At 52.2% G+C, this 17,157-nt stretch overlaps 12 protein-coding genes across 12 annotated transcripts; 2 read left to right on the top strand and 10 right to left on the bottom strand.

Annotated features, from left to right (window-relative positions):
• Positions 1-1,110, top strand: NEMAJ01_1312 (uncharacterized protein; the record flags this gene model as incomplete). Its single annotated transcript, XM_047915150.1, has 1 exon — positions 1-1,110. A coding segment is annotated over one exon (1,110 nt), but the record flags the coding sequence as incomplete, so codon positions are not given.
• Positions 1,111-1,640: 530 nt separating this feature from the next.
• Positions 1,641-3,731, bottom strand: NEMAJ01_1313 (uncharacterized protein; the record flags this gene model as incomplete). Its single annotated transcript, XM_047915151.1, has 1 exon — positions 1,641-3,731. One exon carries the CDS (start codon positions 3,729-3,731, stop codon positions 1,641-1,643), a length of 2,091 nt encoding a protein of 696 aa, XP_047771108.1.
• Positions 3,732-3,968: 237 nt separating this feature from the next.
• NEMAJ01_1314 (uncharacterized protein) lies at positions 3,969-4,682 on the bottom strand (the record flags this gene model as incomplete). Its single annotated transcript, XM_047915152.1, has 1 exon — positions 3,969-4,682. The coding sequence occupies one exon, from the start codon at positions 4,680-4,682 to the stop codon at positions 3,969-3,971; it is 714 nt and encodes a 237-aa protein (XP_047771109.1).
• A 507-nt stretch (positions 4,683-5,189) lies between these two features.
• On the bottom strand, positions 5,190-6,545 carry NEMAJ01_1315 (uncharacterized protein; the record flags this gene model as incomplete). The annotated part of the gene is made up of 1 exon (XM_047915153.1): positions 5,190-6,545. The coding sequence occupies one exon, from the start codon at positions 6,543-6,545 to the stop codon at positions 5,190-5,192; it is 1,356 nt and encodes a 451-aa protein (XP_047771110.1).
• A 29-nt stretch (positions 6,546-6,574) lies between these two features.
• On the bottom strand, positions 6,575-7,060 carry NEMAJ01_1316 (uncharacterized protein; the record flags this gene model as incomplete). The annotated part of the gene is made up of 1 exon (XM_047915154.1): positions 6,575-7,060. One exon carries the CDS (start codon positions 7,058-7,060, stop codon positions 6,575-6,577), a length of 486 nt encoding a protein of 161 aa, XP_047771111.1.
• A 194-nt stretch (positions 7,061-7,254) lies between these two features.
• On the bottom strand, positions 7,255-8,517 carry NEMAJ01_1317 (uncharacterized protein; the record flags this gene model as incomplete). The annotated part of the gene is made up of 1 exon (XM_047915155.1): positions 7,255-8,517. One exon carries the CDS (start codon positions 8,515-8,517, stop codon positions 7,255-7,257), a length of 1,263 nt encoding a protein of 420 aa, XP_047771112.1.
• Positions 8,518-8,999: 482 nt separating this feature from the next.
• Positions 9,000-9,557, bottom strand: NEMAJ01_1318 (uncharacterized protein; the record flags this gene model as incomplete). Its single annotated transcript, XM_047915156.1, has 1 exon — positions 9,000-9,557. One exon carries the CDS (start codon positions 9,555-9,557, stop codon positions 9,000-9,002), a length of 558 nt encoding a protein of 185 aa, XP_047771113.1.
• Positions 9,558-9,626: 69 nt separating this feature from the next.
• Positions 9,627-10,124, bottom strand: NEMAJ01_1319 (uncharacterized protein; the record flags this gene model as incomplete). Its single annotated transcript, XM_047915157.1, has 1 exon — positions 9,627-10,124. One exon carries the CDS (start codon positions 10,122-10,124, stop codon positions 9,627-9,629), a length of 498 nt encoding a protein of 165 aa, XP_047771114.1.
• Positions 10,125-10,181: 57 nt separating this feature from the next.
• Positions 10,182-11,921, bottom strand: NEMAJ01_1320 (double-strand break repair protein MRE11; the record flags this gene model as incomplete). The annotated part of the gene is made up of 1 exon (XM_047915158.1): positions 10,182-11,921. The coding sequence occupies one exon, from the start codon at positions 11,919-11,921 to the stop codon at positions 10,182-10,184; it is 1,740 nt and encodes a 579-aa protein (XP_047771115.1).
• A 597-nt stretch (positions 11,922-12,518) lies between these two features.
• On the bottom strand, positions 12,519-14,738 carry NEMAJ01_1321 (uncharacterized protein; the record flags this gene model as incomplete). Its single annotated transcript, XM_047915159.1, has 1 exon — positions 12,519-14,738. The coding sequence occupies one exon, from the start codon at positions 14,736-14,738 to the stop codon at positions 12,519-12,521; it is 2,220 nt and encodes a 739-aa protein (XP_047771116.1).
• A 15-nt stretch (positions 14,739-14,753) lies between these two features.
• On the top strand, positions 14,754-15,875 carry NEMAJ01_1322 (uncharacterized protein; the record flags this gene model as incomplete). The annotated part of the gene is made up of 1 exon (XM_047915160.1): positions 14,754-15,875. One exon carries the CDS (start codon positions 14,754-14,756, stop codon positions 15,873-15,875), a length of 1,122 nt encoding a protein of 373 aa, XP_047771117.1.
• A 509-nt stretch (positions 15,876-16,384) lies between these two features.
• On the bottom strand, positions 16,385-17,134 carry NEMAJ01_1323 (uncharacterized protein; the record flags this gene model as incomplete). Its single annotated transcript, XM_047915161.1, has 1 exon — positions 16,385-17,134. The coding sequence occupies one exon, from the start codon at positions 17,132-17,134 to the stop codon at positions 16,385-16,387; it is 750 nt and encodes a 249-aa protein (XP_047771118.1).
• Positions 17,135-17,157: the final 23 nt, after the last annotated feature.

The following is a 17,157-nucleotide window of genomic DNA, read 5'->3' on the forward strand; positions in this document are numbered from 1 at the left end:
GAGATTCTTGCGCAGATGAAGCCGCTGGAGGGCAAGGCGCTGAACAAGGCCATACAGACGATTCTAAAGACCACGCACAAGATCGAGCAGCTAAGAAGCCGGCTGCAGATGGTCACCGGATGGGCAGATGAGAGCGGCGCGGAAAGCGACGTCGAGGCGGTGATGAACAGCATACTGTACGCGCACGGGCACACGGTTTACACGGGAAAGGAGGGTGCGCTTCTAGAGTTTGCGTATACGCTGGCGACAGAGGCCGAGCACGCAAACGTGAAGAGCGCAGGGCGGCTGGTGCTTGAGCACCTCCCGCTCGCAGAGGAGGAGCTTGCGCGCGCAGTTCTAGAGAAGCTGGCAGGATTTTTCCCCGACACGGAGAACCTGCTCCCTGGGCAGGAGGACCGGATGGAGCAGCACATCTCGCTCTTTGCAGGGACCCGGCAGAGCAAGGAAAAGCTGCGGATATACGTCTCTGTGCGGGCAGAGGCGATCCTGGTTCTGGCAAAACGATGCAAGCGCCTGGAGGGAGCGTGGAAAATGGTCCTGGGGCTATACAAGAAGATTGACGCGGAAAGCGCGCCCATGGAGAAAGTCCGCGCGCTCGGGCTGGCGGTGCTGAGAACTCTGAAGGGCGAGAGCGAGCTGGGCGACGCGTGCTCGCAGTACGTGCAGAGCATGCGGATGGGAATGCACGACTTTGTGTACGGGCAGATCCTCCTGGGCGCGCTGCAGGCGCTGGAGCAGAGCGAGCGCACCGTGCACGAAATAGAGAAGCTGGCAATATATGCGCTGACGGAGAGCAGGGCGACGGTGCACTCGCTTGAGGGCCTGGGCATAGCCCGGCTTCCTCGGGAGAGGGTGCTGTCTATTCTCGGGAAGATTCGCGCCGAAAAAATCAACGTGACGTCCAGCACGCCCGTGATCAAGCAGATACTGCGTGCCATGAAGCACTCGCGCAAAGACTTGGCTGTGGTGGCAGAGCACATTGAACGGGTGCTGGCTGTGCGCAAGCACAAAGGGCTGGGCGATGTGCTGAAGCATGTCCGGGAGAGCCTTGGCAAGGAAAGGCCCGAGCAGGGCGTAGAGGAGCAGGCAAGCCTGGAAAAGACCCTGTAAAAGCGCCGCGCAAATACAGAATATTAATAAAAGAAGTCTTATGAAATGCGCAGGGGCCTGCTTGGGCGCGGCCAGAGAAGAGGGTGATATCAGATTGCTTTATTCAGAGGCCAGCTTGCCAGCAGCCATACAATGGGTACACGCAGATGTATCTATGGATCTTTTGGAGTTTGCCGAGATGGATGTCGGTTTTGGGCGGTTGGAAGGCATACAGCAGACCAGGCATGTTTCTGATGGCTGCCAGAAGTTGCTGCTAAAGAGCCCAGCCAAAGTGTGTGGTTGTAGAGCGTGCAAGACTGCATGCTCATATGGTTTTGCAATGCTGCGCATGCCTTTACTCGCAGCGGCTGGCAAAGACCGCCATATGTATGCATGCACGCCTGAGATTTTGTGCAAAAGCTGAAATATATCTAAGCAGTGGCTGCTGCAAAAACAGGAGAACACACGCACAAAGCATGGCGCGCCCAAAGCATGCATGCAAGAAGCCCAAAGCTGCGCCCACGGCGTTTTGTGTTGCGCACAGTCTCTGCTTACACTTCAGCAACATGCTTGAGGACAGACAGTAGCTTTTGCTTGTTGCAACTTTTGGTGTAGGAAATGTATTCGGATATGAGCTTGGAAAAGTTGTCGGGGTTGGAAAGCTCTCCATAAAAGAGCTCAATGTTTTGATATGGGTGTATTAGGATTCTTAAAAGAATGCTGTGCTCAGGGCCTTTATCTTCTTGGGGCGCGCTTTCAGCAGTTTTTTCAAAAACACCACGCACGAGCTGGATGCACGCAGCATTGTATAGACTGTGCACATTTCTTGGCGTGACTTCGCACAGTTTCGAGTACATTGACCCAAAAATTTCGTTGTACATGCACTTCTGCATTGGCATGCGGTCGCTTCTATGGTGCGATAGTATTGCGCATTGGTAGTTGATAAAAACAGCTAGGAAGCGGACGTGGCATGCCACAGCGTGTTTGAACTTGGAGAAAAACTCGCTGTCTTTTGTGTCGCACATTTTGGCCAGAGACTGCATCAAAGCTTCTATTTTAGCAAGGAAGCTTGTGCAAACCCCCATGTACTTGTGCGTGTTTAGGAAGTATCCGTTCAAAGGGTGCTGCGCGCATGTATCGTGAGGAAACACCGAGCATGTGTTGAAAAAGAAGTCCTTGCACAGATCAATGACGCAAAGCCTGTACACATCTATATTGCAGTCCTTCTGGCTCAGGCCATTGATAGTGCTTATCAGCTTGAACACCATTAAGTCTGCAATGGGGATGTCGTGGCTTATGTTGCTGCACTCAGGGATCCCCTCCAAGCATGCAAGCATTTCGCGCCTCTCCTTTGTCACGCATATGCTGGGGTATGTGTCATGGCAAAGAAACACCCCGGCCTCCTGCGCGTTCTGGCTCCAGTGTGTGTCTATATGCTTTAGAATCAAAGACTGGCCTTTCTTGCCGGCCATGCAAAAGCAGCAGCTCTTTCCCTCCCACTCCGCGCCTTTTTTGTTCATGTATATCCATGTAAGGCTTTCAAAAAAAGGAACCGCAGCCAAAAAAGAAAGCTTGATGTCTGACTTAACCACATCAATGTACAGGAGTCTTAGAAAAAACATAAACTTTTTCCGGCAATCCACTAACAGCCCAGAGCTTAGCTGCCCCAAAAAGAAGTCCTTCATCTCGACTTCGCTTTGCCCCAGAGAAGGGCTGCGGTTTGAGTTGTCCACCAGTCTTTCTCCAAAAAGCTTTTTTTTGTCTTTTTGCAGGACTGCGTCTATGGCGATGCCATACATGCTGTTCAAAGTGTCCAACTCAAAAAACACGCACCGGCCTGCCAGACTTGTAACGCCTTCCAGAAACTTTACGATGCTGCATATGTGCGCTGCAATGTCGGAAATTTTGGGATAGATCTCTGCCTCCATGCACAGCGCGCCCAAGCAGGGAAGGTCGCCCGAGTGTTCGTGCGGCGTTGTGCTACTGCTTTTGGAGGCTTCGCCTGCTTCGAGCTTGCTGTATCGGATGAGGTGCTGGGCGATCTGCTCTGCATCCACAGGCTTTGCGAAGCCAGCGTCTTTGAGCGTTTCCTTGGAGCCGGAAGTGTTGCACGGCGGCAAAGGGGCAGGCTTCTGTGGCTGCTGCTTTGGGGAAGCTGCTTTTTTTTCGCTTTTTTGCGTGACTTCTGCTTTCACATATGTGGGCGATCTGGATATGGGCGATATAGGAAGCGTCTTTTTTGCAGGCAGGCCCATGCTTTTTTCGTTCGGAGCGCCGGGCATAGAAGTAGAGGGCTGGGATGCCGGTGGACCCGGGTTTATGCCGGGATGTGCAGAAGCCTGCGGGCTTTCCAATGCGTCTTGGCAAGTTTGGCCGGTGGGCGCGTTTCGGGCACATGGGGCCGGCGCGCTCGGTATGTTTTTGTGCTCCCCGGTTAAGGCATTCGGCGCTTTATCTTCAGAAGTAACTATGTATTTGCCTTGGCTTCTTGATCCCATAAGAAAAGACTTTATTGCAGTAAGCAATCCCGGGGGATCCTGCCTTTCATGCAGCATAAAATCGCTACTGTTCATGGCCAGGCCACCTATGACAAAAAGTATGCTCTCCAGTGCTATTCCAGCTAAAACATAAAGATTCTTCATTCGTATAAAATTGCCCTTTTATTTATGCGCCCTACACAAATCAGCCTGATGCTGTGCTGTGCAGTTTTGCAAAAATATTATGCTCTTGTAAAGGCTGGCCTTTCCGCCGGGCGCAGACTTCTTAGATGCACATAACTGTCGATGGCGTGCGGCAGGCATGCATACCACCGCATAGGGCGGGCGCTTTTTCTTGCCGGTGCATTTTTGGCACACTTTCAAAGGCAGGCCTTTCTCTACCTAGGAAGCGCTGCCAAAACACGGCACTGCTGGGTTCAAAACCAAAAGGCGCACAACTTCGGCGTGCGGATAAAAGACAAAGCCCAAAATGCAGAGAGAAATGTATACCACAGACAGGCCCAGAAGATATTTCTTGCTTCTGTCGTATGCGCAGTGCATGCCCTTGTCTGAAAGTATCTCCTCCATGTTTACAACCGTTGTTGCCAGGGTTGGATAGGTAGAAATGGCCTGGTTAATTGCGGCGCTTTCAATAAAACATGTAGACCCCCATATAAGCATGTGCGTGAGCAGCATAAACGCAAACATCTCCAGATTCAATGACCGAGCTGTCAAGAAAAAAAGCAGCCACGGGTTTCCAGACAGAGCGCCAAAAAGCCCTATAATAATGGCTATCACTGTTTTGTGATAGAAAAGATGCTCCTCCCGCCGGGACAGGACAGAGTCAAAGATGGCGCCCCGCCAGTTGTACACAGAAATCCCAACGGTGGCCAGAATCACGGCTTTTGGAAAAATCGATAGAGCGCCGTTCTTGGATATCTCTCTGTGCACTCCTGTCAAAAAAAGAAAAAGAGCGCCTACGCCCAGCCCCCACTCCACACAGCTGCGTGCAATCGCGGCCAGCCTGTGCACATATGCAGCGGTTGCCTTCTCTTTTTTCTCCAGCGCGTTTCTAGCGCCGTCTTTCGGGAGAGATTCAGAGGCTTGTTTCTCCATTGTTTTTCTAAATATTTTGAAAGACAAATAATTGCAAATCCAATGCTGTCTGGGCGCTGCCCAGGCATGCGGGGTGCATCAAAAGACGCAAAAAGAAGGCTTTTCGGCAGCTCCGCGGTTCTGGCCAATGCTGCCTTCCTAAAAAGCTGATCGCGTGCAAACAATGGGCACGCCGCGCCTATTTGTGCAGTTGGGTGCAGCCTCCAGGTGCACAGGCCAGCCGCGCGCGCGTGCTGGAGGGTCCAGAGCGCGCCTGTCCAAACAGCAAGGGTTTCATCCCTGCGCGATTCTAGCATTTGCGGATAGAAGCATCGAAATGTCTGGGCGCCAAAGCCCATGCGGCGCGCGCCAAGGCCCGCCTGGAAAGCGCGCGCGGCAGAAGACAGCGCTTCTCCAGGGAGCCTGCGCCGCACAAAACATACCACAGTTTTCCTTTATTTCTATTTTCAGCTGTTCTATTAAGTGGTGCATTGCGCCGGTACTCGGCCAGCCCAGAGCTGCTGCGGCCTACTCGTTTTCCAACTTTTCGAGCAGGTCCCGAATGCAGTCGTTCACAAGCCTTTCCTCGGTGTCCTTCCAGAAGACACAACCATCCTCCTTATAGAATACTCGGCACTTGCGGCCTTCCTCGACACCCGCAACCATAATGATTTCTTTGTGCGGGTTGCGGGCCTTGCAGAGCATGTGCACATTTACAAAGACCTTCTTCATAAGAGAGATCTCATTGTCTGAGCCATACGAAACCACCCCCTTCGGAATGAGCACTATCCCCACGCCATTGACCCGCAGAACCTTTCTCCTTTCCACGCACTTTTTAATGTCGTGCACCACCCTCCTGTACTCGCGCAGGCCGTTTTCGGCAGACACAAACTTTATATTTCTAAACGCAAAGACCGCCTCTGTAAACGCCTGTTTTTTTATCAGATGGCAGATTGCGTAGAAGGCCTCGATGTGCGAAAACCCGCTGTTGTACTGGTAGTTCTTGAAATACACGCTTCTTCGGTTGAAGCTGCACTGGGCGATTTTCTGGGCAGGGCCTACAAGGCTGCCAAGGGACGCCTTCTGCGCAGCAGCAACGGGCATTCCCAGCCGGGCAAGAAACTGGTTGAGCAGGTACTCCGCGTTTTCAAGCAGGCAGTGCTTTGTGTGCTTTCTCCGGAAAAAAAGCCCAAGCTCCTCTATAATCGCAAAGTCGTTAATAAGAGCCTCGTACAATGTGCTCCACCGGCTAAATGGAAAATAAACACTGTTTATTATCTGCACAGACATCTTTTCTTTGTCGTCTCTCTCCAGCCTGCCAACCTCTGCATACAGATCCCTGTGGAGCCCTTGTGGCGCGCGCATTTCTGGGCACACGTTTTCTCTCTCTTCGCTGCTTCCAAACTCTTCTTCCTCTGCCTGGCCCTTCTCCAGGTCCTTCCGTATGAGCGTGTCCCACCCGGTTTCCTCTTCTCGGCACGTTCTTTCGTACATGGACACGCACAGGCTCCAAAGACAGTCTGGAGTCAGATGCCCCAAGCTTTTGCACAGAGCAAACACGGTTTGCGCAAGGCTGCCCTCGTGCATAACCATGACCCCCTTCGGGCACTTTTCCGCCCAAGCGCCTATAACGACGCCGTTTTCAATGGCACATCCTTCTCCTATGCCCACCTCAAAAACACGCTCCTCTCCCTTGCTATGCGCAGACCACACCACCTCGTGCTTTATAAGCTCCTTCTCCAGTATGGTGAGCAAAGAAAAAAGAGCTGCAAAGTGGTCTACTTCTCTGGACACGCAGACCACCCGAACAAACCCGGCTTGCCGGACCTGGGCAATAAACTTTCTATATACATTTTCGTTTTCTTCTTTGAATAGTCCTGCCATGCCACCCCTCGTATTTTTTGCAAAATAATTTATTTGTCCATTATCATCTCACTGCTACTTTGAAAATACATGCCTCTGAAAACAATCGCCTCTTGCACAGTGCACCTTGCGCAGTATGCAAGAAGCACGCAGAGAAGCGTGAACACAATGGCGTCGTGCATGCCCTTGGAGTTTGCTATTTTATAGAACCTGCAGTCAAAGTAGTCAAAGGCAACTAAATACACAACAATGGGTATTTTCATTACAATAAACCGGGTGCAGAAGCGAATCAAAAAAACAAAGGCGCACAAAACGACAAACTTTGCCTGGTGCAGCGCCGTTCTTAGGAGCGCGCCGAACGCAAAAGCCGGGCCGCCGCCCGGCGAAGCGTCCACCAGGCTTCTCACAACAGCAAGCACGCTTTTGTTTGACACCACAATGTCGTAGACAGCGCTGTTTATTCTGTGCTCCCGCGCGCTCAGTGCAAACTTTTCTATTAGCATGGCCATGAGAACCGCCTCGTAGCCTTTCAGCATATTTTTGCAAAAGCCCGAATTGCAAGAAATAAAGAGTGTGAAAGCTCGAAGCACGCGGGGCAGCAGGCGTTTGGGGAGAGGGCCTAAGGTTGAACAAGCATGCCCGCGCCGCAAGCAGAACGCGCGCAGGAAGGCGGCTGCGCAAACACACAAAAGGGCGCAAGCTAATATTCTTGTGTTTATTTCTTTATCTATCATCCTATCGGTATGAAATTGTTCGAGCGCGCGCCGCTCACAACGTTAAACATGGCCTCTCCATGTGCAAAGAATAGTGTCTTGAGGGCAATAATCGCATATATCCCCGAAAAAGCCACGCCCACAGCGCGGATTATTTTGCTGGCTTTCAACTCTTTGTCATAGTTTATCCCTTTTCGGTTTTCATCTCTGATCAATCTCGGCTCTTTGCCGGGACAAAGCAATGTTATTATTATGTCCCCGGTTTTCTTTGACAGCGCCATTTCAACAATGGGATCCATGAAAACAATAAAGATGTTTAGATTGAGCGAAATAATCAAGAAAAGCAAAAAGCCCCGAACCAAGACGTTCCCAAGCACCTTCCTGTTCTTTCGGAACAGAAAAACCTTCCTTCTGTAGCTGTTCTGTTCGGCCAGCACGTTGTAGTAGTCGCTAAGTGACGCGCCAAAAAACAGCAGGGCCCCGGACAGGAGTGTTCCCTTGGGGCTGCACGAAGCCTGGGAAAGCAGCGCAAGCATGTCCACAAAAACCGAGAAAAATGGGAACTTTCCGTATAGAACCCCGGACATCCAGTTTGACAAAACAAAGCTATCAAGCAGCAAGAAAGAAACCCCCCCAATAAAAAGCAAAGTTTTTACCAGAGAAAACACATAGACAGCGCCAATTGTGAACAGGGACAGATTCCTTACGAAAGACAGAGCAGGCGTGTCAACGAGCGGGTCGGCCATGTCAACTTCTGGCATGGAGATTGGCGTGTGCTTGCTCCCTGTGCCTTTGCCCGTCATGTCTTCCTGCTTTTTGGGTTTTAAGGAAGAACTGGTTTTTTTAATGGGGCTCGTGCTGAGCGGAGCTTCCTTCCCAGAGACACTGGCATGTTTGAAAAGCACATATCTCTCGCCAGAGAAAGCCTCAAACAGGTTTTTCATGTTTGTTTTAAGATTCACCACAAATAGAGACGCCACCACAAACTGCACAAAACACGCGATCTTGCACACCACCCCGGGATTAGTCGCCATGTAAACCATGTTAACAGAAAGCATGGACTCTGAGATTAGGCTGAGTATTTTGATTGTTTTGAACAGCGAGATCCATAGAAAGTCTGCCAAGTCTTTCGGAGGGGCTTTGACCGGATCGTTTATAGAGCCCATGCTGTTTTTCGCGCCACTGCACACAATCCCCACAACTGCAACACAGAGAGCAACGGCCGCTGCTCGAACAGCAATTCTTTTTAATACAAAAGTGTTGTTTTTAAAATTCCCCATCTGCTACAAAACTTTTTGCCAATTTATACTTATGGCAAGACAGCAATATACTCAACAGCATCACTAATCATTCCATAAAGGAAAAAATATTGCCCCGGGTATAGCAATGTCTTCGGGCAATCAAGCTTTTATAAGCTAGATGTCAATACGCGCCCCCTTTGCAAGATGCAGACCCAGAAAGAAGCGTGGCAGAGACAAGTGCCGCAGCGCGTAATAACTGCAATTTTTTGTGACTTTATAAAGAAAAGTAAATGCCATCCGCTTCCGCGCGCACGAGCTACTCTTTTTGGCGGAGAGGCGCGCGCGGGTGGGCAGAAACTTGCGCAGCGCCTGTGTGCAAATGCGCAGGATAAAGAGCGCGCAGTCTTCACACAGAGAAAAGATGCGAGTGTCAAGCATGTTTTTTAATAAAGTTTATTTGAGCACAAGCATGCAGAAATGCACATGCGTGCATGCGCGTCTTATATGCCTTTATTGTAGCTCTATACCTCCTGGTGGTCGCCTGTGCTGGAAGATCCGCCCATCTTTATGTGCGATATGTGAATGGAAAACAAGTACACGTATACAAGAGACCACATGCTGTACGTGCTGACTATAACGAACTTAAAGAGCAAAGTTGCCGCATTCCCGTCTAAAAAGAACAGGGTCAGCACTGTGATTGCCAATCCAACAGCATGAACTCCCAAAAACGAGAGGAGCATGGTGCTTTTGTCAAGGAAGTACACGTATGTGTCGTGGCCCTGCGCCAAAATGTACGTGATTCCCAGAATAATGCCAATAGGAGATGACACAAAGCTGTCCGCTTGGGTTTTCCCAAATAGCGCAATAAATAGCAAGTATGTGTATGTGCAAAGAGTTGCGTTTACTATTAGAGCAATGAGGACCATTTTTTTTGTGTTTATTTCGCCACATTCTGTGGGGATAAGCTTTCCTATCCTCGACTCTTTTATTTTTTTTACTTGCTGGTGCGCCTTTTCGTCGGTTTCTTTTACCTTCATTGCCACTGCTTTTGTTTTACTGTTCTCGCCGCTTGATTCCATACAGGGGAAGCCTGCAAAATGTTTTATCTACTCCCTGCGGGCTGCTGATTGGTCAGCTCCCATTTCGGCCTATTGGACGCTAAAAATCTCGGGGTACTCTCTCCGAACAAATACTACTCTAGACTCGATTTTTTTTCTTCTCTGCATGAACACCGGGTAAACCAGCCCATTGACAAGACACCTCCGCACATACGCAATATACACCGCAGCAATCAAGGAGAAGCTTGCCCCTATAATAAGGGGAATTCCATCATAGAACACACCAAAAGGGTGCGCAGCCCGAAACTCAATCAAAAAGCGGAAAAACAGAATCATAGTGAGAAACACCGTGTTGCACACAGACAGGCACAGCACATGCATCATGTTTTCTATCCCCACCGCGTGTATTCCAAGCGCGTACAGGATCCCCGACGAACCAAAGGTGTACGTGGCTGTTGCGATGCGAATAAGCAGGCTGTGCGTTCCCCGTATCAAGGACTCAATCCCTGCCGCCAGGCACACCACAATGTACAGTATATGCACGCCCACAAAAGTCTTCCTGGACAAAAAAATCTTGTCAAACAACATGTAAACATAAATATTATTTCTCTTATTCTAGACACCCTGCCAGAAGCCACCGCCCGGTCAGTCCCACAGCGCAGAAAAGGCGAAGTCGGTTTTTATGCGCTTTCGCGGGTTCTCTTTTTCCAAGTGCTTCTCGCCCTCGCTGTGCATCTCGTTTGGCGCTTTTTCTGCGCCTGCCTGCGAAATATAGCAGCCTGGCTCCGAAAGCCCCGGCCCGCGCTGCGCTTTTTCTGTTTCGGGGTGCGCCTCTTCAATGGCCCCGCCAAACATATCGTCTTCTGGAAAACTTGGCGCCTCTTTTCTTGAGGAGGCGCCCCCTGCACAGTCTGCAGCAGAGGCTTGCTCTTTTGAGGCCTCCGCTGTTTTCTCTTGGCCAGGGCCCGCCTCCTCGGCCCTGCATGCATACGGCCTGTCATATGCGTACAAAAGCCTTTTCTCAATCTCATGCACAGCGGGCGGTATCTCCTTTTCTATGTCCGTCCAGCGATGCGACTTGAGCACTTTTACCACCTCCTGCACAATTTCGTCGTACCTTCGGGATATGGCGGTCTTGCTCTCCTTTTCGATGCACTCCATAATGCCCTGCATAAACACGCCCTTGGGCAGTATTTTCGCATCTTCTATGTCCACAACGAACTGCGTGCTGCGGTGCACCTCCCTGGCCTCCTCCTTTTTTTCAAGCGCTGCTTGCTTTTTTCGGTGGATCACCCGGAGCACGTCCTTGGGGTTTGCCACTTTGTCCTTGAACTCCTCCATGATTCTTTTGGGTATAACAGTGCCGCTTGCCGAGTCCACCTCCACGCGCAGCCTCACTAAGGGCCGGCGCCTGTCCTGGTGCTGGGCCAAAATCGACCGCATCTCGCTGCGAATCCTCTCCTCCAGCGCGCCCCCTGCGGCTGACATGGTGCGAAAGACCAGGCTTCTTGAGCTCTCCATCAGCAGCGGGACAGTTTTCCACCCGTTGCTCGTCACCTTCAGCAAGATACAGTGCTTGTCTCCGCTCTCCGCCTTGCACAGAGACGTCTGCACCGTAGAGCCCGGCTGTATGGTGTGGAAGCCCATCTTGAGGTTTTCCACAGGCACGGGCTCGGACTTGTGCATATGGCCCCACACAACCAGATCCATCTCTTTGCTGAGCAGGTCCTCCGGCACATAAAGATGGTTGCCCACGCCGCATCGTGTTTGGTGCAGCACCAGCACATTAAGCCCGCCAGGCGCCATTTCAAACGCAATCCGCTCCTCTGCCAGCAGCTTTGCCATGGTTTCGTCCCGAATTCCCCCCATCCCGTACAAATTGAGAAAGACGCCCTTTTTCTTAAAAACGAGCGGCCGGATGGTTTTGCTGCTTACTTTGCCGTCCATCCCGCCAAAATAGTTTATGAGCCCGGCCTCTGCAAATATGTCCAGCGCAGTCACGCCCTTGTGCCCAGACGGCTCGTCGTGGTTTCCATTGATTGCAAACACAGGGAGCTCTATGTTTATGTTTCTGCTGTAGTAGTTTGTTTCTCGCCTTTTCTTCTGAATGTCCACAAAGTTTCCATTGTCAATGCACTCCATTGTGATTGGGGCGTCCCCCAGAATGTTCCGCTGCAGAATCTCCATGGTCCGGTACATCGTGTACTTGGACGGGCTGACCTCGTGGAACAGGTCCCCACATATAAGAATGCAGTCTGCCCGGGTTTCGCGCGCATGCTTAAACACCTCCTCAAACGCCCGAAAAGAGTCTTCTCCCCGGATGTGGTCTCTTTCTGCAAACCCCAAGTGGTTGTCTGTTGTCACAAGCACTCGCAGCTCCTCCATTCTTTTCCAGAATAAAAGTAAATTTATATCTATGCGCTTGCATATTTATATTATCCCCAATGCAGCGCTCCAGGGCGCGCAGGCTGGATGAAATGCAGAAGCCACAGGCTGCATGCGTCGCCTGAGCGGCGGCCGCTGCACTAGAAAGCCCAGCGCAGCAAACTCGGGCTGTTGTGCTCAGGCGTCTCTTTCATCAAATTCTGGGCAAGCAACACAAGCAGCCGATAAAGCGTGCCCTCTGCATGCAGACCGCCCTTGCCGAAAATGCACTCTGCTGTTTTTCGGCCACATTTTCTGCGCTGCACATATGCACTTGGCTCGTCACAAACATAGCCCGTCTGCAATCCCTACGGGGCGAGTCCATGGTCTTTCAGTAGTGTGTTAAATACTCAAATTTATTGTCTTTTGGTGCAGTCTTCCACCCTTTAAAGCTCAGCTGCATGCAATTTCCGCATATTTAAAGACGCGCGCCTCTTTCCAACCCGAGGGCCGGCAAACAAGACACACATTTCCGGAAAAGGCCCTGCACCGTCTTTGCCTGACGCCCGCCGGCAATGCATATGCATGCTTATGTCTCTGCAGCTAGCAGCCAAAGGCCTACTCCTGCTGCCGGGGCCTCTGGCTGGCCAGCGCAGCCTGCACTTTCATGGGGTCCATTGAAAAGGCTCGGAACGTTTCGATCTCCTGCTTGGGAACGCGCGGCTTTACCCGGTCCGCTATCTTTTTAAGGCCCTCCACCATGCTTTCGCGCTCCCCGCTTCCTGTAGTGACTTCCTGTATGCGCGCCCGCACCGCCCCCATTGAAATTTCTGCACACAGCCCCGATATTTCCGCGCCCGTAAAGCCGTCGGATCTCTCTGCAAGATACTCCTGCAGCCGGGCGGCCTCGCCCTCCTGCATGTCTCCCCACGCCTGGATTGCCTGCAGCGTCTTTCCCAGCTTGCTCCGTATAAGCTCTTTTCTGGTTTCCTTGCCCGGCAAGTCGACAAGCACATGGCAGTCAAACCTTCCCGGCCGCATAAGAGCGCTGTCAATGCTCCACGGCTTGTTGGTTGCGCCCAGAACAAACACGCCTGGGGCGCTTCCCACCCCGTCCATTTCTGTCAAAAGCGTCGAAACAACTCGCTTGTCAACCTGCCCGCCCTCCGACTCCCTGTGCGGAGCAATCGAGTCTATTTCGTCTATGAAAACAATCGAGGGCGTCTGCGCCCTGGCCCGGGCAAACACTTTCCGCACCCGCTCTTCGCTTTCTCCAACATACTTGCCCATGATTTCGGGCCCCCGAATCGATAGAAACACAGACCCGCTTTCGTTCGCCAGCGCCTGCGCAATAAGGGTCTTTCCGCAGCCCGGCGGCCCGTACAGAAGCACTCCCTTCGGAGGCTGCACGCCTGCCTGGCTGAAAAGCGCCGAGTGCACAACCGGCCAAATAATAGCCTCTTTCAGCCTCTCCTTGGCCTCCTCCTGCCCGAATATGGCAGAAAACCGAATATTTGGAACCTCTGCAGGAACCCCGTCAGAGGCGCTGGGAATGCTGCGCACAATCTTGCTCATCAGCCGCTCCATGCACTGTCCATTGCAAGGCCTCTGGGCGCTGCCTGATATCTTCATGCTTGCAATCGATTGCTCCAGCGGCCGCACGGGCTCCGCTTCTCCTGCCCCAGACAGGCCGGCGCCGCTCTCAAGAATGGAGTCCCGCACTAGCAGATGGATTTCGCTGCGCGTGAACCCGGCGGTTCTCTTTGCGGCGCTTTCAAGCGCAGCCTTGCCGCCTGCACACTCTGGATTGGCTTTTACATGGCGCGTGAAAGCAGCCTGGATCTGCTGCGCGCGCTGGGCAAGCGTGGGCGCGTGCAAAAGCACGGCCTTGTCAAGCACATACGCCTTTGTCAGCTCCTTGGGCACGCTCTGCAGGTCGCTGACTGTGGCAAGCACCGCTATTCTCCTTCCATCCCTGGTCACCTCCTCCATCAGTCTCTCTATGCATACCGCAGTGTCTACAGGCCTGTCCTCCAGATATCTGTCCAGCCGGTCGATCCAAATTGTGCAGGGCTCGTTCAGCTTTGCATACTCAAAGGCGTCCTCCAGTAGCTTGGTCTTGTTCCCATGCACCCGAACCCACTCCTTTCCGGTCTCTCGCAGCACGCTTTGGCAAAGCGTCCGCTTCCCCATCCCCGGGTCTCCTGCAAGTATAAGCCCCTGCGGAACCCTCCAAGACATGTCTTCTTCGCTCTCGCCTTCGCAGAAGCCGCTGTCACCCAGACTGTCTGCACGCCCGCGGTGCGCCCCATCTAGAAACGCCTTTATGGCGCCAGCCTCTTCCTCCAAGCCAACTGCAGCTTCTGTCCTTTCCTCGGTCTCAATCTTGATTTTGGTTTCATCCGTCACCTTCACCCTCTCGTGCTCTTTTATTTTTACACGCCCCCCCAGAATAGCCTCTCCGCAGGAGACCACTTTTTTGTCTGTCATAATAAGACGCACTGCCTCAAGCCTCTCTATGGTCTTCCGCACCCTTTTGAACCAAATGCACACCTCGCTCGCTTCGGGAAACTCCTCGCGGGCTCTTTCCACATGCACTGCGTCCCCAGGCCGCGCGCCCAGCTGCTGCAGCTCTTCCTGCGGGATGTACACCGCGTTCTCATCCCCATCAAACTTTGGAATGATTTTCAGAAACGCGTCTTTTTTGTTTGCCGTAAGCTTCACATGCTGCCCCGGCTTGAGATGCGCCTCCCGCAGGCCGTTTGGCGCCATGTAGCACCGCGAGCGGTCCTGGTCAAGCTCGTATGGGATTGCTTCTGCTGTATAATTTGCTCGCATATTTTTTTTGCTCAAATGTCAAGAGAAAAAGCCACCTCTCTGAAGGCTCGCATCCAGTCGTTTGAAGCGCGCACCCGAGAAAGAACTGCACACAGCGCGCTTGAGCTTGCATACGCCGGGTTTTCCTTTGACCCAACAGGCACCTCCGACGATGCAGTGGTCTGCAATTTCTGCGGGAAAGCTCTGGAGAACTGGAGCAGCTCTGACGTTCCTGCAATAGAGCACCAGAAACACTCGCCCAGCTGCATTCTTTTCAACGCGCACGAGATGAAGGCGCGGCTTCTGTCTTTCAAATACGGGCTTCATGCAATAAAGGGAGCTTCTTTGCGGTCTCTTGCTCTCAACGGCCTGTTTATGTACAACATAAAAAACTCTTCTCCACACATGATATGCATACACTGCGGGTTTTCCTGCGCAGTTGTGGGAAGCCAAATGCACAAAATAGCTCCGCGAATCAACGAGCTGCACTTGTGGCACGCCCCAAAGTGCATCCCAACGCAGGCCGAGCACGCTGAGCAAATGCAAAAGAATGCACAGGACGACAGCACAAAGACGTGCTTTGTCAACAAGGTGATTTCGCGAGAAGTCTGCCTGCGCGCCGGCACGAGGTACAGAATCAAGCTGGACGAGCACCCGGAAAACAACATAGAAGTCATTACGCCCAATGGATCAGAACTTATGACAACCGGAGATCTCCCAGCAAAAGCCGACTTCCAGAAAAGAAGCCGATTCCGGGGCGTGGGCAAGAAGGCCGCAAACAAAAAGCCCAATTTGCTGGACACATCCTTTCTGGAGTCCTCCTTTAGCGAGGCTGCAGCGCACGAAGACTCCCCTCTGGAAAACAACGCGCCGCCCCAAGCCGATTCTCCAAGCGCTTTGGAGAACGTGCCGGAAAAGCAGGCGCCAGCGGCTGCCTCCGCATGCAAAGACAGCGCCTTGGAGACGGCAGATGGCAGCATCCAGCCCAACCCAATTGTTTCAGATCTTGCGAAATTTCTGACTCCAGAGGAACAGTCCTCGCTTCCTTTGAAGGATGCCCTCTACTTGGGCCTGGCCAGAACGCTAGAGCACATTAGAGAAATAACAACCCAGGATATAGAAGAAGTCCGCAGGGAGCTGTCGCAGCAATTTCCATAGCCAGAGGCCAGGCAGGGGCGGCAGGCCCCATATTGAACGATTTGAAGCTGCTGGGGGCTCTGCGGCGCTGCAGCGCTGACTAGCGCCACGTATCTCTTGCGCAAGGCGGGCTGTTCTGTTTTTATTGCAGTTTCTATGCAGCTGGATTCGGAAATAAAAACACGTTGTCTATTTTCAGGCCTGCGCCCTTAAATGCAAACGATTTAGGCTTCAAAGGGTGCCGAGCCAGCTTTTTGTTTCACCTGGCTCGTGTTTCTAGTGTATAGACTTTCCACAAATGGGCTGATACGCCTCCGCATCCGTGCCTCTGCGTACAGTGTCCGAAAGTGTGCTTCCAAGTAAAGTGTGCTTGCCTTATATTTATTTTTGTGCCAGCATCTGCGCGAAGCGGGGCTGCCTGCATTCTATGTGCGCCCGGAACTATGCCAGGCCTAAGGCAGCTGAGCTGCATGAAAGCGCACACGGCTTGCTAGGCTGCTTGCGCGCTTTGGGCCTGGGCAGGCGAGCTACTATGTGTAGTATTTTTTCATTGCGCCTATAAAGGCGCCCAGGCTGTCCTCAGTCAGGACATACCCCTTGATGGTGGAGTCGTCCGCAACCGTGCACGAAAAGGCCGGCTTTGCCCCGTTCAGCATGAGGAATATCTCCTCGGTGTGCACCGGGAAAAGCTTGGCGCTTGTTGCAAACTTAAAGTCCGGGAAAACCCGCTTGATCTCCTTCTCCTCATCTTGCAGAACAGGCCTTTCCAGAGAAAGAAGAAGCATCCTGGGCGCAGCCTGTTTGGGAAGCGCCCCAGGAAGAGCCTCGTACATCTCATACACAATCTCCTCGGGGACGTTTGCAAAGCGCGTCGACACCAGAATGCTGAGCTCCTCGGGCCGCTCCATTTTTTTTATTGCTGCATTCACTTTGGCGTGCAGCATAGAGGTCGCCTCAGAATAGCTCAGCACAGAGAAAAACGAAGTAATCCACGGGTCTGCCTCTATGCTCTCGGCCTCGGATCGGACCAGGATCTTTGAGAAAAGCAGCTCCTTTTCTTTTTCCTGTATGTTTGCAACGTCCAAAGTCTTGGCCTGGCGGGCAAGAAGCTCTATTCGGTCGTAGTCCCCCGCACAGGGGCCGCTGCACACTGTAAACAGCTCAGGTACGTTGCTGCTGGATGTTATGAGATCAGACATTTCGTTTGAGCAGAACGAGCCTTCGTCGCTGTAGCTGTCTTCGCCTGTATCTTCTTCAGAGTTGCTGTAGGGCTTCTGCATAAATATTTTTTTGCTCAAACTTT

The sequence above is a fragment of the Nematocida major genome (assembly GCF_021653875.1).
Source record: "Nematocida major strain JUm2507 chromosome Unknown 2395, whole genome shotgun sequence".
Lineage (NCBI taxonomy): Eukaryota > Fungi > Microsporidia > Nematocida > Nematocida major.